The 24,372-nt window shown below is 55.9% G+C and overlaps 1 protein-coding gene across 2 annotated transcripts in view; it reads left to right on the forward strand.

The window, feature by feature from the left end:
- Window positions 1-24,372, forward strand: part of Grik3 (glutamate ionotropic receptor kainate type subunit 3) — a 206,806-nt gene that overhangs the window by 141,595 nt on the left and 40,839 nt on the right. For both annotated transcript variants that reach the window (XM_047516330.1, XM_047516340.1), the window contains exons 4-9: window positions 1,341-1,522; window positions 3,426-3,479; window positions 10,519-10,692; window positions 11,148-11,291; window positions 16,299-16,406; window positions 19,545-19,658. In XM_047516330.1, coding sequence (XP_047372286.1) covers window positions 1,341-1,522; window positions 3,426-3,479; window positions 10,519-10,692; window positions 11,148-11,291; window positions 16,299-16,406; window positions 19,545-19,658 — 776 coding nt within the window. The remainder of the gene's footprint in view (window positions 1-1,340; window positions 1,523-3,425; window positions 3,480-10,518; window positions 10,693-11,147; window positions 11,292-16,298; window positions 16,407-19,544; window positions 19,659-24,372) is intronic.

Below are 24,372 nucleotides of genomic sequence, written 5' to 3' on the forward strand. Positions count from 1 at the left end.
AGTTTCTGACCAGTTGTTCTAGCACAGGTTCTGGGATTCACTCGGAGAGAACCAACTGTGTCCTGTATCCAGTTCTAAGTCAGTCCCTATTCATAGAGGATGTGCTAATGGCCAGGCTAGGGCCACATGTTTTGCCCCCAGAGCTGGGAGTGGATTCCTCCTGAATCACAAAAACTGAGAGGTGGGGGGAGTTTTTCCCCAAAAGCAAAACCCAAATGCTTAGCGTCTGTGAGAACGTGGACCAGGATGCAGAGCTGGGCTGGGCTGGCAGGGGGCCAGGCGGCCGGAGGGGATGGCCTGCTGGCTCAGCCCCTCCTTTGATGGACTGGGGCCGGTGGCTCTGGAGAGCTGCAAGCAGAGAGGAGTCAGCAAGAATGTGGCTTGAAACTGGAACGGAAGTGAACTTAATTAGATCTAAGCAAGCCATTTGTCTCCAGGAAGTGACATTCCGTTTTCCCTGGAAGTCCCCAGATTAAGTGGTTTTACAAAATGCCAAGTTGGAAGATGGATTTTTTCAGGGTGTGGAGAGAAAAACAGTAAGTCAATCCAATTATGGAAATTTTGGTTGAGTACTACCTGAGAGCCGGGCCCTGTGCCAGGGGCCATGGGTACCCAGCCGAGAACACCCAGGTGCTCACGGCAGGGTGAAGAAAGTGAGGTGAGGCCAGTGGAGGCTGAGGGAGAGGCCGCTGAACTGGTGGGGGAGGGAGTCTTTTCTGAGCAGAGCAGTAGAGGAAGGCTTCGTGGAGGAGGCGCCTGGCTTCACCTGCCCTGGACCCGCCCTCGGTACCGTGCACTGGTACCACCCACCTTCACTAGTGCGGCAGTTGGTCTGGGTTAGTCCCTTGAGGCTGGAGCTGCTCCTGTGCCTACATCCCAGAGGCAGGTTTGCTGGAGATGTTTAAGGAAACGAGGTCCCAGGTTTCCCGAGGCTCTGTGACTCTGTAACCCAGGACTAGGGAGGAACAGGAAGCTGTGGCCGGTGGGTGTCTGCTGCCTGTGCCACCCTAGGACCCTGCACAGGAGTGTGCCTGTATCTGTGTCTGCTCAGGCTTCCGTCTACACCTGCCGGTGTGCACAAGCCCAGGTGCCGTGTCCAGTCCCCCTCCACCCCACCTGTAACCGTGTCCGTAGCCATATGCCCACGTGCATGTCCAGGCACACACAGGTGCGTGCACACGTCTGCCTGCGTGTCCTCCCGCCTGTCTCTGGACACTTGTGGCTGTGCCCATGGACGTGCACATGTCTCTGTGCTGTATCTGCCACAGCACACACGCCAGGCTGAGTGGATGTGTGCACACGTGTGCCCACGTGTCTGCTTGGTGTCCCCCGCTCCCCAGGGCTCATCCGGCTACAGGAGCTCATCATGGCTCCGTCGAGATACAACATCCGCCTCAAGATCCGCCAGCTCCCCATCGACTCGGACGACTCGCGGCCCCTGCTCAAGGAGATGAAGCGCGGCCGGGAATTCCGCATCATCTTCGACTGCAGCCACACCATGGCCGCCCAGATCCTCAAGCAGGTGCGTGAGCGGCGGCCAGCGGGAGGGCCGGCGGGGTCTGCCTGCCCCTGCCTCCCACTCCTGAGTGCTGGCGTGGTGTCCGCCAGATCCCAGCTTGGCTCATGGCTCTGCTTCTCCCTGGTGGTATGAGCCTGGGTGTCACTTTTCCTCTCTCAGCCTCAGTTTCACCAGCAGCAAAGGGGACAGTGAGTGACCTTTACGCTGCAACCCAGGGTGGGGTGGATGACCTGCCCCAGCCAGGCTGGAGCGCTGAGCGAATGCTGCCTTCCGTTGGGAGGGAGGCAGGGCTGCCAGGAGGCCCCCAAAGCCACGCGGGGGCTGAGCACTTCAGGATCCCAGAGGGGCCTGGGATTCTCAGGCTCGGCCCCCAAATTGCCTGACTGCCTCCCCCAGTGACCCATTCCCTGTGGCCACAGCGCTTGGTGTTGTCCTCTCCTGCTGCTGGGAGATGTATCGAGGTTCTCCCGCCATCTGCTCAGCTCAGCCACGATACAGGGGAGAACCGCTCTTAGTCCTGGAAGGACGGCTGTTCCTGAACACCCTTCCACGTGGCATGCTGGGGACAAGAGCCAGGCTTCCAGACACCTAGGAAAACAACAGTGGAGTGGCCCCCAAAACCAGCCACTCAGACTTGAGCCTGTGCTTTGTGCAAAAGGCAATTACGTCATCCCAGAAAGTGCTTCTGGTGATGGGACAGGCATCTGCCGCCTTCCGCACAGGACCCAGTGAAGAGGCGGCAGAGAGGACCAGGGCAGGGGTGCTGGAGGGTTTCCAGAGCCCCAGGGGGCTTGAGGCCCACCCTCTAGTTGGACCCTGCAAGAGGCACCTAAGACAAATGAACCGCAGCCTCTGTCCCTGTCCCCCAGGGAAGCTCCGTCACACTGACGTTCAAAAGCTAGTTGGGGAGCTCACCTGCTTCTGTCCTTCCGTATGGCCTGACGGGAGTCAGCCCCTCCTTTGCCATGGGGTTGACAATCCCCACTTCACACAGTGCTGCGGGCTTCCTTGAGTGGTGATCAAGGTTGGTCCTGTGCCCAGCTCAGTCTGCACTGGGCACGGGGCATTGACATCGCTGTGGAGGAAACCCAACCTCCAGAAACCCAGCCACCTGTGCCCCGGGCTTCCCATCCTTCCTAGCACTTAACAGAATGACAGTGACAATCACAGCTGAGGAGTCGCTCTGCCAGGTGCTTGCCCTCCTTACTGACTGTGGGAGAGAGGGGTGAATCAGCTAGGAGGTTGGAATTTATTCTAAGTCCATCCGACATGAGAACTTCTAGAATTAAAAGTGAGGACCCTGCTCAGCTAAACACAGGATTCGAGGAAACTAAGGCAGCCTGCCTGCTGCCAGCCTCCTCTGGCCCGTGCCTTGCTGAGGGGCTGCAAGGCTCCAGGGTTGGCAGGGGACATGCAGCAGTTTCAAGGTCTACTTGATCCTGTGATGTTTCCCCAGAGCACCTGTGGGCCCAGCATTCCGAGGAACCCTGTGGAAAACGCCTTGCCGTCATTAGTATTACGGATTACAGGCTTCCTAAAATATACCAGACCTGGGGAACGCAGGCTTCACGGTGGGGCGCAATAATAACCCAGACGCAGAGTGCGGCTGCTCTGTAGTCATCCAGGACCCGAGAAGCAGGGGCATCGCAGGGCTTCCAGTGCAGGCCCAGGCTGAGGACAGCCTCCCATGCCACCTCAACCCCACCTAGTCCTGCAGAAGAGGGACCCTTTGGAGGGCGCAGCCCCAAACCTGCATCTTTATCCGTCCCAGTTGAGTTCACCACTGTCTGTGGCCTGGTCAGCCTCACCCAACCCAGGCCCTGCCTGGCCTGTCCCCAGCTCTCGCCCCTGGGTAAAGGGAGGACACTGGGGCGCTGCTGGTGGCTGACACTCTGCTCTCCTGCAGGCCATGGCCATGGGCATGATGACGGAGTACTACCACTTCATCTTCACCACTCTGGTAACGTACCTGCGGGTCCTGGCACGGGGAGGGTGGGATGCCTCAGATCAGGGGCCAGTGGCCTGCCTTGGGCCAGCCTGCTGGACACAGTTGCTGCAGTTAGAGAAGATCCAAGTCTGTAAGTGTGGCTCCAGGTAAGGACGCATAGATGTCCTTGTGACCTGCCCACTTTGGAGAAGCCTTGTGATATTGGGAGGAAGGGCCTGGACTCTGGAGCCAGCGTGGCCCCGAGCTCCTCTGCTGACTGGCCAGGGGCCTTGGGTAAGTCATCTGACCTCTGTGCCTCAGTTTCTTCCTCTGCAAAATGGGCTTCTGCCTCTGGGGATAATTGTGAGGACTAATGAGTCCATCGGGCAAGATGCCAAGAGCAGCGCCCAGTTCCCACAGAGCGGTGGAGGCAGGACACTCCCCCTGACCCTCCGTAGACAGCGCTCGCTTTCCCATGCCTGTCTCAGGCCTCGTGCAGCAACGAGAATGACCACTTCTGACTCCTGCAGCGTCCGCGCTGAAGTCAGCCCACCTGCAGGCTCCAGATGGGTCCTGTCCAAACTCTGAGAAAATTTAGGGCCATTTAAAGCCATTAGGATAATTAGCTGTGTCCTGAGATCAGCAGAATAAAAGCATCCCTGTGCCAAAGGGGCACCGACACCGAGCCACCTAGCCTTGGAGCCAGGCACCCCAGACCTCCCCGGGGGCCCTGGGTAGACTATTCCACCAGCCCAGACCTGGGGGCAGCAACAGCACTGCTGATCACTCTCTTGCTGAAACAAGCCACCCGCAGCCCAGGTGGGACCGACCCTGCGTGGCTCATTCGTTTATCAGGCACCCGGCTTGTGCCTTCACAGGCCGGACAGATGGCTGTGGAGAACAGCACAAGGAGATGCTGGGTGCTGAGGGTCTGGGGGCAGGCGGGAAGTTTGAGGCAGGCTTTGTAGAAAAGCGGATGCTTGAACACTGGGCTTTGAAGGATCAGTAGGAGTTAACCACAGAAGCGAGGGGAAGGGATTCCACATATAAAGAACAGCCCAAGCAAAGGCCAAGAGGCAGGCTAGCTCCTCAGCAGGGCGCTGGGGTTGGCTCACTCTGGTTATCCTCTCCCCGCAACTGCACGTCCTGTTGGTAGCTTGAGATTGGCCACAGTGGGAGTGCAGATGCCATAGAAACGGGCAAATGCTACCAAAGAGGTTCCCTCCCCACACCCAGAGAGCATCGACCAGCACACCTCCTGTCACCCTCCTGCCCCCTGCCACTTACCCTGTGCCCATATAGAGGCCACCCTGCACAGGCTCCTGATCCAGGGCTCAGACATGGGGCTTGCCAGGAGCCACATTGGGTGAAAGGGATCCTGGAAGCTGGGGACTGGGACCTGGTAGCTTTTCCCCTGAGTCCCTTCTGGCTCTCTGCCCACCCACACTAACTTCGTCCTCCCATGTTGTATACTGAAAAGTCACTGGAGGCTTGGGATGAGGCCACCAGATCCTTGATTCCATTCCAAGGCAAGACTCTGGAGAAGGCACCTCCCCAGAGACCCCATTACCTTGCACAGAAATACCACTGTCCATGAGGGCAAGGTCAGAGGTTTTAGAGAAAGGACCCTAGCACCTCAGAGTCTTCCCCTAGCCCCAGATAGTGTCCATTTCTCTAACTGTTTCCTAATTCAATCATTCATTCATTCACTCATTCATTTATTCACTCATTCATTCATTCATTCATCCAGCAGCCATATACAAATGCACTGAGCTGGGCTCTTGGGCGGAAGGGGCGTACAGAGACGGGTCCGACACAGAGCTCAGGGGCCGGCGGGCTTCCTCCGCGTGTGTGAGGATCCAGGATGCTGCCTGGTTAATCCATCTGCAGTGGCTAAGCAGCGCCTGGCATGTGGCAGGTGCTCATTAACGCCTGAATGATGGGTGATGAATGAGTGCATGCCTGCAATGCAGAGTGGAGTGTGACGCGTGAAGTCGCCACCACTGTCACAGCAGCCTCAGCTAAGAACGCTGTCTCTGGTGCCAGCCTTCCTGATGAGAACCAAGACTCTTCCACTTCCTTGGGCAAGTTACTTACCCTTTCTGTGACTCGTTTCTTCTTCTATAAAATTGTGACATCAGTACTACTTTCTAGGATTGTTAGTGCCAGTGTTTAATACGTTGATACCCATGCCGTGCTTAGAGTGACGCTTGGCACCTAGTGCAGTGGAAGTATCAAATAAACTCATTAAATGATGCCTGCTTATGTTTTCTGTGTGCTCGGCAGACCCCATCCCCTGCAAAAGGCAAAACAACTCTCCAGGGAAGTTATGACTCTCCCCCAATTTTGTAAAATGTGGAAACTGAGGCTCAGAGAGGTGGCGCAGCAAGAAAGGGGCAGGGCTTCTGTCCAGCTCCAGAGCCCTGTGCCAAACCTGCTGCGCTCAGAGTTTGCACCAAGTGTTCCGAGGCTCCTCTGGCCAGCTGGGATTCCACCCACTGCCTGGCTGTAACGGTCTGGCCACGGTGGTTGACCCTAGCACCCCACACTTCAAAGCCCTCTCTCTGCATCTGCAGATGTTCCTCTTCACCCCATTGAGGCCAGACACCAGGACACTTATGTTCCACATGGATGAGGGGACTCGGCATCAGGGAGATTTTGTGACTTGCCCCGAGTCTCATGGCAGATCAGTGACAGAGGCCTTGGCTCCTGACTCTGGTCTTGCCCATGGCCTGTCCTATCGCTCCAACTCACACCTTCCTGGAGTCAGGAGAGTGGTCCTGCAGGGGAGGCCCATCCCTACTGTGCACCCGGTTCCCAGTGGGGCATGCAGGTGGAGTCTACCAGGGTATTCCCAGCAGCCCCCAGGCCCAGCTGTGCCCCCCACGCCCTGCTCCAGCTGCCCCTGAAGGCCCAGAACGCCACCTCACGATTCTCCCTCTTCGTGCCCATGGGTCATTCCTAGTTGCACTGGGGAGGGCGACGGCATTTGACATTTATCTCCTTCCGCTTTGGAAACCCACGTCACCAACTCTTTGCCTCCAAAGAATTCTCCAAACTTGCTTCTCCCACGCAGAAGACATTTTAATTACCCCCGCTGCATTATCTGTTCCAGCCAGCTCCGAGCCGTTCCCAGATAACCCCGCGTTAATCAGCCCCAGCTGAGGCCCGGTACATGTCATGTGTAGGTAAAAGCCTGGAGGTGAAAAAAGAATTATAATAAATTAATAGATAAGCAATCACAATTAATGCCACTTCCCAGCAATAACAGTTATATCATGGGAAAGATATTTTCATCTGTCAGTCCTTAAGGCGATGTTTTCCGAGCTTCAGCTTCTACCCATTCAGACCCATGGGGTGCTAATGAATTAGTCTATTATGTTATGCTGAATGTTTTAAAAGGTCCCTAGTCGATACTGAATTCAGTGTGTCAACATTTGGCATCAAGAATGCGACTTTTTGCCAAGCAGCAAAGTTGCCCACAGTTCACTGCGTACAGCACTTGGGGGTCTCAGCTCAGGGCAGTTTGGACAGAAATACTTGGAGCTGGACAAAGAGGCCTCTTCACCATTGTCACTGCCCTCATGTCACAGGGATGGGGGCACTCTGTGCCACAAGCCCAGCAACACTCTGCAGCTAAGCCCAGGCAGGGGGGTAACAAGGAAGAAGCTGACCCCCCCACACCCTGCCACCCCATCATACCCTCCCAGGCTGCCACTGTCCCAATAGACCAATACTGTGTCTGGAAAGTGGGAGGAACACCTACACCAGCACCCAAGTCCCCCTCAAACCAGCGAGTCCACCCTTCGCCCTGAGTCAGGTTGGTCTCTGGTCCTAGAAGAGGATAAGCCGGTCACAGAGGCCCTGGCAGGTGCTGCTACAGCATCTGTCAAGCTTAAGTGCCAGGTGGGTTCTCAATCAGATAAGAGCCGAGGCCCCTGCTGAGCGTGGGAGGAGGGTGAACCCAAGGGGCCCAGCAGCTCAGCTCTGACCCCACCCTCCCAGCTCCAAGACCCCCTCAGAGGTGGTTTGAGGAAGCTGTCATGGTCCTGGGTCCTTGTTGAAGGAGGACTCGGGGTTGACACCATCAGTCCCCAGCTGTGTCACCTCGAGCAAAAGACCCGACCTCCCTGGGACTCAGGTTCTTCCTGAGTGTGAAGTGGGGACCTGAAGTAGACAAGTCAATGCATGTGACATTCAGAGCAGCAACCGCTGCTCTCAGGGGGACGGCGCTCAGCAAACCATGGAGGGTCAGGCAGGAAGGGCCCAACCTGAGTATGCACCTCTCCTCCAGTAATCCAGTAATGTCCCTAGGGGCTGCATCCCTGGCTGTGACAACCTGCCACCAGACAAGGCAAACGGGCTACTTGTCAGACACAAATGAAGTGTTCCTATGGGCCAGACATGTTCTGAGTACATCAGTTAACCCGTTCTTTTCCTGTCAAGCCTGTATGCTAGGTACTATTATCATCCCATTTTGCAGAGGAGGCAACTGAGGAGAGTAGATGAAACTTTAACTCAGAGGACCTGGCCTCATGGTCTGTGCTCTCAGCCAGTACCTCAGGCTGCCTCAGTGAGCCACCTCCTTGGGGATGTGATTTTGTGTTTTCTGCTGTAGTCACAGAATACCATAGATTGGGTAAGTTATAAACAACAAGAGTTTATATGACTTGGAGTTCTGGAGTCCAGGAAATCCCAGGACAAGGTGAGGGCCTTCCTGCTTCATCACAACATGGCAGAAGGACAAGTGAGCTTACACGGGGGAGAGAGGAAATCCCAAACTCATCCACCGGGATCATGCCCACAATAACTAACCCACTCACGCTCTCACCCACTTGTGAGGACTGAGCCCTGGGGCCTAATCACCTCTTACGCAAGTTGCCTTACCCCTCTGACCCTCTTTCCTCGCCTGTAAAAGGAGAATATCATTAAATGCCCACTTCGCAGGGGTCGTGAGGATTAAGCCAGGTCCTCCATGTGCAGGGCGGAGCTCAGCGCCCACCCTCCACTCCCCACTGACATTGGGGCCATCTAGACACCCTCTGGCCATCTCAGTGGGGACCCGCCTCCTGCTTTCATCCAGCCTCTTCCTCAACCCAAATCCTGGCTTAGGATCAGGGCTCTCAGTTGTTCCTTGGTGGTCATGGGAAACTGGTTCAAGGACCTCTGCAGATGTTCAAGTCCCTTTTATAAAATGGCGTGATCATTGCTCATGACCTGTGCACAGACTTCAGCGTACTATAAAGCATCTCTAAATCACTTACAAGACCTAAGGCGACGCCGTCACTGTGTAAATAGCTAACACACTGCGTTGTTCAGGGACCGAGGACAAGCCTATGTGTTCAGTAGATGTGATTTTGTTCCAGTGATTTTGTTCAGAGCTGGTTGAATCCACAGATATGGACGCTGTGGATACAGAGGACTAACTGTATTGTTTGGGCACGGGTGGAACTAGACTTCGTTGCCTCTGTTTAAGTCTGTTCCAAGATGCTCCACAAACCTTCCAAGAAGAAATCAACACAATGCTTTCCAGAAAGGGGTCATTTAGGGTGCAGGAGGAGCAGGAGGAGTTTAGCATCAATTAGGAACATGGCAGAGACCATGGGAAGCCTGTGCAGTGTGAAGGATCTGCTCTGTGGGCTTCTGCTTTTATCACGCATCATCTTTGTGTGAGCCATCATTGATTCATGGACACTGGGATGGATGATGGATGGGGTGGGTCCTGCCATGGTGGTAGCCATGGAGAATCAAATACAATCAGTGGGGTCCCCAGCCATCTGTACGAGCAGAGGATGGAGTGATAGAGTAGGGGGCCCAAGGGAGAGGACAGATCAAGAGGCCAGAGTGGAAGGCAGCCACTCAGTGAGGGGAGAATGTGGAAAAGCAGAGGCAGTGGGTAAGGAGATCAGACAAGGACCAGACTCAGTGTCCCCACCAGTGGGAGGGGGTCAGCCTAGACAGTCAAAGAATATATTTCAAAAAGTCAAAAACTTGAATCTCCTGCAGATGTAGATGAACACATTTCCAAGATGGGAGGGACCAATATGGCAGTAAAGCTGGCCTGCAGAGCATTTGAGGATCTGGGTGTTCATAGGTATTTCAGACAGGAGAGGGGAGACCTAGGTCAGATGCAAAATCAATTCATCTCCTGCAGAGCAATAAGCCCACAACCTGGGGGGTTAACTTCTCTGCCAGACACAAATCTGCATGTTCACCCCGAGTCTGGGCCTTTAACCAATAGCCAACAGCGAAGTCAAATCATCCCCTGGGGAATTAGTAATCCTGGACCTTCCTGGTAAACAACACTTCTTTGTCGCACTGAGAGGACATACTGCTTTCGCCTGTTTCTAAGCTGGGGGTCATTTTTAACAGACCACAGCTCTCTCTGCTCCTGGACTTCCTCCCACCCTTCCCCATTGCCCTCTCTTGTCAGGTCAGGGGACATCGGCTTCTCCCACTGCCCCTTCCTCTTGGGTGCCCTGATTTGACAGCTCCCTGGCCCCACAGCTGGAGCTGCAGGAGGAGCCAGGGCCGGCTGCCAGCTGTAAGACCTTGCTCCCCTGGGACCTGCCCTGACAGATTTCGGGGCAGCTGCTCCTGGGAGGCAGGAGAGGTGGTTCTGGCTGTGGCCGGGGGCGGGGAGGGAGGAAGGGAGGCAGGCAGCAGTACTCCTTGGGTCCCCTCTTTTAAAGGAGCAAATATTCCCTTCAGCCTCCTGGGTAACCTGGACACATACAGACCTAACACCCTGGGTCTTTCCAAAGTGAGTGGTCCTCCCCACCCCGCTGCCCTGAAAGGAAACAGCATTGTTAAGCTTCTTTGATGGGCGATTCGTGGGAACAGTTTCACTGGGTCCTATAAAAAGGAGTGATCCCCATTTTGTAGAAGAAACAGGCCAAGGCCCCCTCATTGGCCAGGGGGGACAGTACCCAAGGCAGACCTGAGTTCCGAGTCCTCCTACAGGTGTCCCCGTCACCTTCGCAGGGCTCTGCAGGGAGCGGGAGGGGTGGAGGGGGGCTGGAGCTCCAGGCAGTGGCCACGCCCTGAGTCACACAGACCTCTCTCCCCGCAGGACCTCTACGCACTAGACCTGGAGCCCTACCGCTACTCCGGGGTGAACCTGACCGGGTTCCGCATCCTCAACGTGGACAACCCCCACGTCTCGGCCATCGTGGAGAAGTGGTCCATGGAGCGGCTGCAGGCGGCTCCCCGGGCAGAGTCCGGCCTGTTGGATGGAGTGATGATGGTACAGAGGGCAGCCAGGCAGGCGACCCCAGGGGCTCCCTCCCCCACCACCTCCTTCCTTCCCTCCTTCCTTTTTCCTCTCTCCCGCCCACCACTTCTTAAGTCCCGCCATGTGTGAGCCGGACCCCAGGTTGGGAACCAGGGGCACAAAGAGAGATGAGACACAGCCCCACCCCAGGGACCCCAGGGATCCTGGGCACGGGACTGTAGGCTGTGGTCACCAGGTGTGAGGCTGGGGAGGCAGCAGAGGAGAGGGCAGCCCCTGGGGCGTCTGCGGCCCACAGAGTCACCCAGCCCTGGCCTCTCCAGGGGCAGGACGGGTTGCCTCTGGGCCTCCAGCCTTTTCCTCACCAGGACACCCTGAGCTTGCCGTGGGGGAGGGGAGTCAGGCAGGGTGGGCGAAGGACTGAGCGGCTCAGGGGCCGCTCTCAGGCAGACCCTGGACCCTCCCTCCAGACGGACGCGGCCTTGCTCTACGACGCCGTCCACATCGTGTCCGTGTGCTACCAGCGGGCGCCCCAGATGACGGTGAACTCCCTGCAGTGCCACCGGCACAAGGCCTGGCGCTTTGGCGGCCGCTTCATGAACTTCATCAAGGAGGTAAGTTCCCGTGCCCCTCCCGAGGCTGCCGAGGGCCCAGGTTCAGAGCCAGGCGCCTTCAGTGCCACCTGAACTTGGGCCGGTTGCCTGGCATCTCTGAGCCTCAGTCTCCTGGTTGAACATGGGTCCTCAGGACCAGTCTCAGCAGTGATGGAGAGACCGAATCCCTGGACCATGGTACGTGCTGGTACGTGGTCTGTGCTGTCGGCAGCCACAGCGTGGGCTCCAAGTACAGCGGATGAGGTCTTTGCTTGCTGGCTGTGTGGCCAGAAGCAGACTGAAGAACCTTCCTGAGCCTCAGTGGCCTCATCTGTAAAGTGGGGGTATGAGGCGTGGAGAAGCTGTGGAGGCAAAAGCCAGGCAGCAGGTGGAAGTGCCGAGTGTGCTGAGGAGGCCTGAAGGGTAGTGACCGACCCACCAGCTCACCTCCCCACAGTGGGCCCGTCAGCCAACTTCCTGCCAGCCTCCCGCTGGGACCCTGCTCTGCAGGCAAGTGAGGCCCGAGCCACAGAACCATCAGAGGACCCAGCAAGCATGATCCTGCTGCCAAGATGACCACCAAAACACAACGTATACCTTTCATTTCAAAGGATTCTCCATGCGCCATTGTCCCTGTGGTCCGTAGATGGTGGCAGTGTGTACGTTCCCATCGTGCAGGGGGAAGCTAAGGCCTGGACTTGCACCCTGGCTCCATCCCAGCCAGCCAGCCATGTGACCAGCCCTCCCATCCTCAGCGTGGGATGGCCAGAGTGCCCCGCTCGCAGGATCATTGCCAAGGCAGAGCGCTGGCACACGCAGAGCACCGGCCAGGGCCCAGTCCCGGCAGAGAGCAGTCAGGGAAGGCTGGGGAGGACGAGGTCCAGGCGGGCTCATCCTAGGGCAGCGCCCACGTCCAGGCAGCACCAAGGACAATGAGGAGAAGCTCTGCAGGAGGCTCCAGGTAGATGACCCCAGGCACAACAGAGAGACGGGCTGCCCTGAGAGTTTGTTGGTTGGCGCAGCAGCTCTTTGCTGTGGGCTGCTGGGAGTCAGGCACCGAGCTGTGCACGGGTCACCTACTGTGGCTAGAGCAGGTGAACCTGTACCCACAGAGCCCACGGCCGGGGGAAGGCAGGTGTCCACCGGTTACTGCATGACGAATACACCCCCACGGCAAGGGAAGGCACCAGGGGACCCGCCACCTCTCACACAGGGGCCGGGCAGCTTCCCTGAGGCCCCAGGTCTTCTGTGGCTGCTTTGGAGTGAGGCCAACAACAGCTCCTCCCACATGTCACAGCAATATTAAAGGAACACAGACACGACATGGACTCCTGAGCGCTGCCCGTGTGCCTTGGATCTCCTCTCCACCTCTTCCCAGCTGCGAAGCTTTAGACAAGCTCCTGCCCACCCCCACGTGCCAGTCCCTCACCCGGCAGCACCACCTCCATCCTCCGGAGGGAGAATCCAGCCTTGGCCCTACTCCCTTCACTCCTGGAAGGAATTCCAGTATCCTCAGGTGCTTTGGCATAAGAAGTTTGTGACAGTCCCTTCTCAGCCTACCCATTGAAACTGCAGAGGAAGTCCATTGTCCAATGTCCTGAGCACAGTGAGGCAGCTGGTGACCATCACTTGCTCTTGGGGAACTCAGACTGAACTTCAGATCCCTGCCCACCCCCGATCCTTAGCAGGCCTCCAGCTGAGGGTCTCAGTCCACAGCCCTGCCCTACCCCTCCTCTGGTTCTGCAGGGAGATTTGGGAGGCTCAGGAGCCAGATGGAGGTGGCTTGGAATCTTAACCACTTTCTAGCTGGGTGACCTTGGAAAGCTATGGAATCTCTCTGCACCTTGGCGTCCCCCTCTAATGTGGAGACCACAGCAGACATCTTGTAGGGTTGTGGGAGGATTGAGGGAGTGGGGGGTGCATGGGCTTGTGCCAGCGCCCGGCACAGGAGGTGTGAATAGCTTGACCATCACGGCTCCAGCTAACGGTCTCCAGACCACGCTGCTCCAGATCCATCCCGCTCACTCCTCGGAATGAACCCCTCATCAGAGCAGATTCAACACTGGCCGCCTTCCCAGGGAGTTCCATTCTCCCTCCCAGGACTGACTGACCACAGTTGGGGTACCCTGACTCCAGGGCCAATAAATGACCTCATTCGCAACCCCATACACTCATCTCCTTAGTGTCGGCTTGCCCGTGGTCCTGCGGCTGGCCACGACCAGAACCCAGGTGCCCCGCAGAGCCCAGCACAGTCTTCCCTGGGTCCATTTCCAAGTTGCCCCTCTCCCCATCCGACTGCGTGACAGTAAATCATTTTAAAGACTTGGCATTTCCGAGAGGAGCTGGAAAATACCAGGCCGGAGTTCAGAGCGTGTGAAGCATCTTTCATTTAGCGAGTCCTGAGCTGCGGCTGGAGGGGGCGGTGGGGCTGGGAAATGTCAAGGGGAGGAGCTGCCGGTGGCTCCCTGCCCTGCCCCTGCCCACCCGCCCACAGACAGGCGGCACCTGCTGGCATTTAATTCCTCTGTAGCTGTCAGGGAGAGAGGCTCCCTCCCAGCCAGCCTCCAGGGCACCTGCTGTGATTTCCCCTGGGGGCCAGGAGGTAGCCCGAGGGTGTGGGGGCCGCAGAGGGGAGGGACTGGGGAGCCAGCCTGAGGGAAGCAGAGTCTCCCTGCAAAGTCAAAAACTGTGACTTTTACCTTCTCTGACGTGTCTTTTAATCTCTGTCCCCAGTCCCTGGGTTCTCAGCTCCCTGAGTTCCATGTAAGCTCTCCCCACCCCGCATGAGCGCTGTGACCCCCAGCCATTCAGCTCTGCTACTGCAGCAAGAGAATATTCTGTGCCTGCCAATATTGGGGGTCTGCATAACTCAGTCCCTCGCCAAGCCTCAATATCCATGTCTGTGAAATGGGGGCACTGAGAGGCCCAGTCGCCAGGATCACGACAAGAACTCAGTGGTCTCCTGCAGTGGAAGATAAGGGATCTGTGATTAGCTTCCTCTGGAGCTGGCCTTGGCCGAGGTGACGGCCCCTTTCTCCCCAACCAAGGGCCAGCCCTAATCCTAGGGAACTGCATGCAGACTCTGCATCAAGCACTTGATGCACTTTTCCAATACCTGTGAAGGGGGTCGCTTATCCCTTCCTGCAACTGAGAGATGAGATCACTAGAGCAAAGTTCCTATTCTAACCCCTTTTGTTTGTCATGCCTCCCTGACCCCTGCAAGGCACTGCCCGCTTCCTGAGCTAGGAAACCCATTTGTCCACATGCCTATTCATCAGGAAGATCTCACAGTGCCTCAGAACTGCCCAAGCGCTTGGAGAGCCCCAGGGGTTTGTGCTGGGATCTCCAGGTAGCTAAACCTCCCAGATCTGAGGACCTTAATTTGTGGGTGCGTGCATGGGTGCTGGGCACACTCAGCCAGGGAGAGACTGGGGCCTTTTTCAGAATCTGCAGGGAGCCTGACCGGAGTGTGACCAGGAACCTGCTGTCCAATATCCAGCCCTGCCTTGGCCTCTCTCCTTTTCTCCGGAGACCTCGCCCCCCTGCCGCCTGCTAGCCCAGCCAGGCTGTGTGGGCCCCAGCTTGTCTCTTGCTCCTAAGCTGACCTTTGCTCCCCAGGACTCCAGGACGCATTGGGGTTTGTTTTTCTCCTAGACTCAGAGCTATGCCGTCCCAAGTCTGGGGCTTGGCCCGGTCTCTCCTGTGCTGCGTGAGCTTGTGTGGCTCCAACCCAGGGCCTGCAAAATGGGAATCAGGGTGGCAGCCTGGCCACCCCCAGGGCTGCTTGGGAGGTCACGTGCCGCGAACAGCATGAACGTGCCTTGTAGAGTTAATGCTCTGGGTCCCCAGGAAAGATGATGGTCTGGAACCAAGTCGGAAACCTTCTCCATAAAGAGGCAGGTAGAAAAGAAGTTTAGGCTTCGTGGGCCAAGTGGCCTCTGTCCCCACGTCAGACATCTCACCTCTGCAGCTGTGTTTCAAAAGCAACCAGAGACTGTCTGTAAACAGGTGGGCAAGACTGTGAGCTATTCAGCTATTTACAAAAGCATCCCACCAGCCACAGTGGCCCACCCTGGTCGAGAAGACAGAGCGTAACTCAGTTTGATCTGCCCAAACCTCCACCTGTCTCTCTCTGTTAATGATCCTAATGAATTTTTTTTTTAAATTTAAGAATTAAAGATATTTAAAATACAATGTCATTTAGAGTAATTTTTAAAAATAACTTAAAATCTTAACTATGCTTGTCTCCTCTCTTGGTAACCATGTATAAATGTGCTATTTCCTTAATAGCTGGTACATAAAAAATATCATTTCAAATTTTAAAAATAAATAAAAATTTGAAAGTCACTGTTTATTGCGGGTTCATGCTCTGCCAGGCACTGTTCTCGGTAGTTTACATGACTTATTTCACCCTTACAGCATTTTGGTATGAGGGGTATGTGGCAATTAGTTACATTTTATAACTGAAGAAATATGGGTGACATGGAACATCCAAGATCCCAGAGCCCTTGTGGTTGAACCGAGCACCCTAACCCCGGAGTTCTGAACCACAGTGTGTGTGGAGGTAGGACTGAGGGTGGAGGAGGCTTCTGGGCCTCCCCTGCCTCTGGAGGCTGCTTCAGATTCTGGTTTTATATCCAGAGCCAGCTGGTCCCTTTGGCGTTCCTGCCTCTTGGCGGGTGTCGCCTGCCCCAGGGCCCCTGCTGCCTCCCTACCCCCTCCAGGGGTTTGACACGGGCTCCCCCTTCCCATGGCTCCGAGGCGGGGGCTCATTTGAGCGCATCCGAGATCGATGTTGTACATGAGGAGGTGCAAACGCGAAGCTGGCTAAAGAGTATAATAGAATTTATGGAAATCGCTGGCTCGCACGGCGGCCCCAGCAATGATGGAGGTGATTATTAATTAATCATGGTCTTGGGGGAACAGTATCAGTGCAAGGAGTAATTAAAATGAAGCATTGTACAGTTGTACCGAATGATGATTTATGAGCCTGAGGAATTGCCGCTCTCTGCCCTCTCCCCTCCGCAGGCTCAGTGGGAAGGATTAACCGGACGGATTGTTTTCAACAAAACCAGTGGCTTGCGGACAGATTTTGATCTGGACATCATCAGCCTGAAGGAAGATGGTCTGGAGAAGGTGTGTGGACTCAGAGAAGGAGGTCAGGCAGAGGAGCAGGGTCCTCCTCAACCCCCTCCAGGCAGAGGCTCAGACGCAGAGGGCAGGACCCGGTGCAGCCCATGCTTGAGGTTTGACATGACACTTGTGACCACTGCAGAGCTATGGGCCCAGCAGAGATCATGAGGGGCAAAGAGCCCAGTGGCCTTGGTGTAGCAGACACCCAAGCCACCACTGAGCAAGGACCATCAGTGAGGCTTAACCTAAAAGACTCATGGGACGGACAGACTGAGTCCCTGCAGGGCTGACATGGGACAGAGGAAGAGACATGTTCTTGAATAAGACAAGCGTTCTAGCCTCTAGGGCATAACTGCCCAGGAAGTCATGAGCTTGCTGTCACTGGAGGCATTTAACCCAAGATCGATTGTCTGGCTGCCCATTGCTCATCTGGAAGACTCGAGGGGATTTCTAGCCCTGGAGAGAGGTTGAAACAGAGTGAGCTCACTCAGCTTTTAAGGCTTCTGACTTCAGAGAGTTTTGGGACAAGGAAAGCAAGCCCTTCTGGGACTGGGGTAGAGGTGGGGGCTCCCCATCTCACTAACATAAAAATGTTGTAATGAGATCAGTTCTGACCCCTGGGACCCCCAGCATGTTCTGACAAAGTCTGGCTACTGGGCCAAGAACAGCTTTAACGTGAGCCCCAGCTTCTCAGCAACCCCTGGGACATGGGGTGGGGAATCTGCCACACCTGTCCAGCAGCAGACTGGGTCCCTGGGAGCTACCCGGGCCCCTCTCCAACCCTGAGAGATGGCATGTATAAAATGCAGGGAGCGGAGGCTGCAGAGTGGGTGGCCTCCAATGCAGCCTCGGAGGTTGATTCCTCTCTCTCCTCCCTGTGGGCCTGGCTCAGCCTCTGGATTATTTTAATACCCTATCCTAACTTCCCCACCTCAGCCTGAGCCCTTCAGCCATCCCAGTGCACACACAGAAAGCTCCCCCGGGCCTGGCTTGCCCTGCCCCCCATGCCAAGTCCCCAAGCTTCAGACTCACTCAGGGCTGGAAGGCTCTTTGACAGTTATCCCAACTGGGCCTTCCGGGCCTGGTCTCCACTGCTCCCTAAACAAACCCCACTGTCCAGTCGTGCCCACACCCTCCTGCATCTCTGGGCCTGTGCCCTACTATTGCCCCAGGTGCAGGCTGTGGCCTCTGCCCCTCATGCACAGACCTGGCTCTGCTCGGCTTGCAGCTCCTGTGGCCACAGGCCCCCATGGACTCCTGAGCTTTCTGATGCCTGGGGACCACTGCACGGGGCAGGGGTTGGCCAGGGAGAGCTTACCGTTCTTCCACAACTGTTTCATGCCTCGCGTTGCACCAGCCCCTAATGACAGGGGCTGCGGCCTCCGCTCCTGATATCACCAAGGCCAGTTGGCCCAACCCCATGCAAATTCTGAGCAGTTTCCGTTTCAGCCCCCACCATGGTGGAAAGCGGCCTTCTCAGCAGCTTGGTGGGTGCAGTATTCACTGCGGTTGCTGTTGCAGTTTTGCTCTCCGCCACCCATCTCTGAAAATAGCCTAAAATTCTAGGGATGGCAGTAGATGGTACACGTGCCACCATTTCCTGCTCCCGTGCCCATGGCAGTCATCCATAACTGATCACTGACACACTCTTTCCATCTGTGCCCACCTGGAACATGCCTGTCCCAGCAGCCCTCTGGACAGCTGGCACACCCCAGCCAATACTTAATACTATTATCCCTGGATGTAGGTTGGCACATAGGGCACTCACCAGAGTCTCCTGGTCACAGCCACCTAGACTGTAAACAGAGAGCCTCCTCAGTCCTTAACTTTCTTTCAACTCCATAGCACCTGCTGTCTGGCAAGGCACAAAGAGCTCAGTAGAGCTTTCTGCAGGGAGGGTTCCTGCTTTTCATGCAACCTCTGGACAGATGTGTGTTAAGTACCTCCAGTACGCCAGTACTGACCTCAACCCCGAGCTTAGCCCATGCAAGAAAAGAGCCTCTTTACTACTGCCTGCCTGTCCCCTCTCCACGTGGCCCTGGTGGTCCCCAGAGCCTGAGATCCTGCTTGGAGAGCATGCTGAGCCCCCAAACACAGCCTCTCTGCCTCTCATATCCTCACTTCTGTTTGCTAAGCCAGGTCATAGCTGATCCAGGCAGCTTCAGCCAGTGGCTTTGGGAGGATTAAGGCAGAATTACCCAGGCATAATTACATATCTCTCTGCTATCTGCTTTGCACAGCTCTCTGAATGGGGTGTTTGCATTCGGTCTCTCTGTTTAATTGATTAAGTTTCCTGAGTACCCCCCAACTGGGCCAAGGACACAGTGGCCATGCTGGAACCTTCCTTGAGAGAGAGGGGCCAAAATGGAGCACAACTGGGCAGAGTTGGATCAGAAAGGATCTTCAAGAGGTCCAGAGCCTTAGGCTCATTTATAAACTTGACCTTCCTTTCCTCCCTCCAGCCTCAAGCCCCATATCCAAAGGATGTGGGGACAGAACGCAGATATTTTGCCATCTTGGCCAAGGTATCTGCCACATTTAGAAATAAATCACAAAATAAACTGTCTCTGAACCCAGTTTGAAGACATCCAAGACCACCCCCGCCCCCGGGAAGTACACCCCTCCTTATGCTACCAGCCCCAAACAGCTTCCAAGGACAGCCCTCCTCCCAGCCCGCCAGCCTGCCTGCGGGCAGCTCATTGCTCGCTAAGTCCACAGTAGCGTGGGGCACGTGGCCCCTGTTCCAGGCCATGCTGGCTTGGGAAGGTGTCTGGCCAGCAAAGCCGGTGCTGAGACTGAGACCCAGTGAGCGAGCAGCAGGGTGCCCAGGTCTTCCAAGAGGCAGCTCAGGGCAGGACACACCCTGACCCAGGGCCTCCGAGTCCCTCAACTCCTGTTTGGCATCAGCTCAGCCCAGGCTGCTTTCCCCCAGTTCCCCGGAGCTGCCGCTGCATTTCCCGTCTCCCTCCGAAAGGGGAGATGGCAGAATTCAGGCACGTTGATGCCGCCGGGTCTTCGTCCTGGAAGAAGCAGGGAGGGCAGCGGGGTTGTCGTCAGAACAGTGGTGACAGTGACGACGACGGTGCTCCTCATGGTGGGGAAGCAGATGGAAAGCGCCCTCTCCTCTGTCTGTCTGTCCAGGTTGGGGTGTGGAGCCCTGCCGACGGGCTCAACATCACGGAGGTTGCCAAAGGCCGAGGCCCTAATGTCACAGACTCTCTGACAAACCGGTCACTCATCGTCACCACTGTGCTGGTAAGAGCCTGCAGCCCTGTGGGAAGGGCCGTCTGAGCAGGGGGTGGGCTCGTCATCTAGGCTGGAGAGAGCCCTGGGTCCTCCCCACCTGTCACACTCTGGGTACCTCCTGGAGGCCGGGCGGCAGCAGGGTGGCTGCAGGAAGGTGGAAACCCTAGAGAACGGCTGGGACACAGGCGCCGCTCCCACGGCAGAGGGAGACCCAAGCTTGTGTGTCCCACCGCCACCCACTACCGAGCCCTGCTGTCTGAGTGGGACCAGGATGGAGGTAGGCGGTGAACTGCCCGTTGCACAGGTCACAGGCCTCCTCCTCGCCCTCCTCCGTCCTTCAGCTGCGAGGGCTGCTGTGGCCGTACCCCCCGGGCTGGGAGCCTGTTACACGCCACACTCTGCAGCGTCCCCTCCTTGAGAGCTGGCCGCCAGGACCAATCCCATCCCACCTTCCTGTCCCATCCTCCTCCCTCTGACCCATTTCAACCCCGGAAGTGGCTCTTGGGGTCTCCCGCGCTCTCTGCACCTGGCGGCTTGGGGCCAAGCAGGAGGACAGACTCGGCCATGGTTCCTTCCGCTGGGTAGCACTGCAGCAGTTCCACGGGTGCCTGCACCTCCCGGGGAAGGCCTCAGGAGTGTGCAGAGGCGCAGGACAGACCCTCTCAGAGTCACAGCACTGCTCGTGGGGGCCCTGGTCGGGTCAGCTTGAAGGGAGACAGCTCAGTCACAGCCAGGTAGACTCTGACCCAAGACTTGAGGACAATTCTGGCCCTCCCTTATGATGCAGCAAGTAAATCTGTGAGGACCCCATGCTGAGGGGGTTCCTCTACCCAGAAGGGAGCTCGCTAAGCCTGTTCTGGGTTAAGTTAGGGCACCGCCGGAGGGAGCCCGGCAAGGCTGAGCAGCCTGGAGGCGGCACTGTCCCTGGTGCCCAGATGGGTGGCTCCCACCTGCTTCCCCAGCAAAGGCAGCTTGGTCAGGCCCTCCTGGATGGTCCTGTGTCCTCCCTGTAGTGCGACTCACCGTATATGTGCTCAGAGGCTGGGTGGTGGGACAGGAAGGGATGCAATGGGGTTGCACCTCATTCTTCCAGGAATGCCAGGGAACAGCGGACCTCAGGGGTACCACATGTGTGCAGCAGGGAGTTTTAGTCTGTGGATCTTATGCCCAGTCCCCAGGGTTGTGATCGCTGAGAGATCCCCAGTAAGGAGGACATAGGTCTAATGGAGATTCTGGGCAGGTTGTTGATGGAGCTAGAGGAAGAGGCTGGGGAGATACCAGCCCCACTTTTGGGGGCAAGACCCCCACTGGAATCTTCCCAATGAATATATATATATTTCCTGCCAGGCTTTATGGATCCACTTCTTATTAACTAGGCAGATATAAAAAATTCAAGCTGCTAAACCCAATAAGTCAAAAGATCTCAACAGGAACAGGAGAAAAACGGTAATGTAAAAATGTAAAAGATAAAAATAAACAAATTTTAAAAAAGCAAAGGGATTAGAGGGTTGCTGATGGGCAATTAGAGGAATATGGATGTGTTTAAAAATAGGACGGAGAAAAGGAGAGCAAAATAGAAAGGTTAAGAGGAAAATAATGAAGAGAAAATGAAGGTAAGGAATGAGAGAGGAAGGCGCGATATTAAAAGAGACGAAAAATTAAATAATTTACGGCTCCGACGAGACAAGATAAAAAATGTTAAACCAAAATGTCAAAAAGCAAAAGGATAAAAGTGTGACAAAGCTCAAATATAAAAGGGTAAAAATAAAATAATAAAAAGGTGGTAAAAGATTAAAAGCAGAGCTGCATAAAATGTGAGGTATAAATAAAACACTTTTTGCGAGGCAAGATTAAAAGAAGATAAAACTAGTATGATTTAAGAGATTCGGAGGAGAGATGATTAAATGAGCTAAGGCGATAGAAGCACAAAACAATACTCGAAAAGAAAGAGGTAAGTGAGGACACAAAAGACAGCCACCTTGAAAGACCACAGGGTTAAATTTTATTAAAATGGCAGCAGCCCAATTTCAAGGGCAAAAACCTTCTGCAGAGGCACAAGGGATTTTCTAGGTCCTTCTGCAGAAGCACAGGGTTTTTTCTACTTGAGCAGAGATAGAATCCAGCCGACACTCCTGCTCTTGACCTGCCAATATTCTCAGTTTCTTCATTAATATTAGCAGCTTCTTGCAAAGGTCCCGACCGGTGGTGCACACCCCATCGTGGGGTGTCCCACCCCAGCTTCCGGCTGGTTCTCAGCACCCCAGGGAAGAGGGAGAGAAGACCCTCTGGCTCATACCCTGGCAAGGCTGCATCTGTCCTTCAACCTTGAAGCATCTGGACAGACATGAGCCCAGCAGCTCTTTGGGACCCGCACTGTGACCAGGACGCAGGCACAGGCCATGCGATGGCTAAGGGCACAGGCCTTTGCGGATGAATCCTGGCTTCCCTGTTGACTTGGGTGTGACCCTGAGATGTTGCTTAGCTGCTCTGTGCCTGACTCTCATCAGGAAGGTGAGATACAATAATTGCACCTAGTCCATGGAGTCGAGAGGATGAATGGTTAATAAATAACAGCGGCATGGGGCAAGCGCTAAACGATGGCTATTATTGTTATTCATTGCTATTGATTACATATCCAGAGCCCTGTGAGTTCAGATTGAGCATGTCACTTGACGAAGTTGGAGTGAAAACCTCTGCTTCCGTCCACAGGCAGATCCCTGAACTTCACCAGAGACCGACCACCGTCCGGCTGGTGATTGCTGGCATAGAGCACCTTGCATTATAAACTTTGCATTTGGGTCTGAAAGCTTTCTGGCCCAGTGGGCCACTCCAAACCCCGTCACTCCCTCGCGGGCATGTGCATATGTGGGGCTGCTTCTCATAGCTTTGTTTCCCCACTGGCCTCTGAAGGCATTAGGGTACAAGACCCACCCAGGGAGCCTATGGCTCTATCTCCCGCAGAGACCTAACAAGGCAGATCAGATGACTGTCTCCTAATCCCCTTCCCTGGTCACCTGGCTCTGACATCATAACAACTCACTCTCCCTGACATGGCTCCAAGCAACTGTCCGGCACCCGAGGGTGGCCACACTGACCATCTTTACATCATCGTGCAATATCAGACAGCCACGCGGTCTGGGGATGCGCCGTGGTTCACCTCTCTCCATTGTCTGGGGTCAGCTCTGCTTTCCCCTGTGGGGCAGTGAGAAAAGCCTAGTATTTCCTGGAGGCAGGAAATGGAGGGGATGACCTCTGGAGGACTGTGGCATGGCCTTTGCCCAGGTCTCCAAGGAATTGTGGGTCCTGCTGAAAGTGTCCCAGGAGTCTCCTGGGAGAGAGATGCACGCTCTTGAGGATTGACCTAGGGCCACCTGGAAACCTAAACCTGTTTCAGATGCTCCAGAGAAGGTGCCTGAAGGGCTCAGTGCGCTGTCCAGAGCCTGGGGGATGCTCTCCGTCTTGGGCTTTTTGGTACAGCCCCACAGGTTGTGAGCAGTGGCCGGCCTGACCCAGGCCCAGTGGCTCTGGCTGAAAACTCAGCCCCTGTGCTTGTCTGCTGAACGCAGGGCCAGCACCTCCTGCTGCGAGCACAGCCCCCTGCTGTCTGGAAGTGTGTTGTCTAGGCAACAGCACTTTGAGTGACAGGCAGGTGCTGAAACCCAGGACAAGAACATCAAACCACTTTGCCTCTGGGGAACAAGGCCTGGAGCTGAGACCCCTGGTGAGAGGGGTTTCTCCCTTCTTTCTTTCCCCTGGAATCTGGTTGGCAGACAGCAGCAGCTCGCGGTGGGCTGACCCCAAACCTGCCTCCTCCTCTCCTCTGTGCTGAAACTCAGGCTTAGGTGCTAAGGGTGCCTCGCCCTGGACAGGCAGATGGACAGAAGCTGACACCACACACCCCGACTCTCAGACCTCTTGCAGCCTTGCCCATTCCTGCCTGCAGTGCCCCCCACCCGACTCCCGCCCGCCCGCCCCGGCCTCTGTTCTGGTTCTGCTCTTCCATCAGGTCATGAAAAATTCATCTGCCCAAACCTCAGCTCACACACAGAGGAAGCACACCCGGCCCACTCCTGGGGGCCCTGCTTTTGAAGGTTCAGGGTTCTTTTAGCTGCTGATGTGAGCGGAAGTGTCAGTGTGTGGGTGTGGGACCTTCGGGGTCTGGATACTCGCTGGCAGTATTTGTGCTGAATGTACATCATGACCCAAATAGACCCAACTGCCAGGCGGGCAGGACCCTCAGCACCAGCAGCAGGAGAGGGGACAAAGCCAGGGCCAGAATGTGGGCTGGGAGAATGGCCCCAGGCTAGTGGCCAGGCTTCTCCTGCCCTCTCTCGTTCTAACCAGCAGAAGCCTTCAGTTCAGGGGCTTTGACCAGCGGGTCCCAGCACGGCTAGGCGGACAGACCACCTGAGCACAGGGTGTTGCAGGGGCTTTGGGTACCGGTGGGCGTGCATGTGTGGACGTGGGTTGACGTCAGAAGTGGGGTGGGGCAGAGTGACGAGGTGGCTAATCCTGTAAGCCCCTCCCCACGCAGGGCTAGCCCCCCCTTCCAACTCCAGGGTCCTATCACGGGAGAAGCTTAGTGCCAGGCCGGCTTTCACAATTGTTGAGAAGCCCGACCAGCAGCCCTGGTGACGGAAAGTCGGAAAAGGTTATTTTTCTGGACCCCTGTTTTCTGTGACTTGTTGAAGAGAAATATTACCCCTGGTCCTACGGCTGTTCT

Source organism: Sciurus carolinensis, chromosome 1 (genome assembly GCF_902686445.1).
Source record: "Sciurus carolinensis chromosome 1, mSciCar1.2, whole genome shotgun sequence".
Taxonomy (NCBI): Eukaryota; Metazoa; Chordata; class Mammalia; order Rodentia; family Sciuridae; genus Sciurus; species Sciurus carolinensis.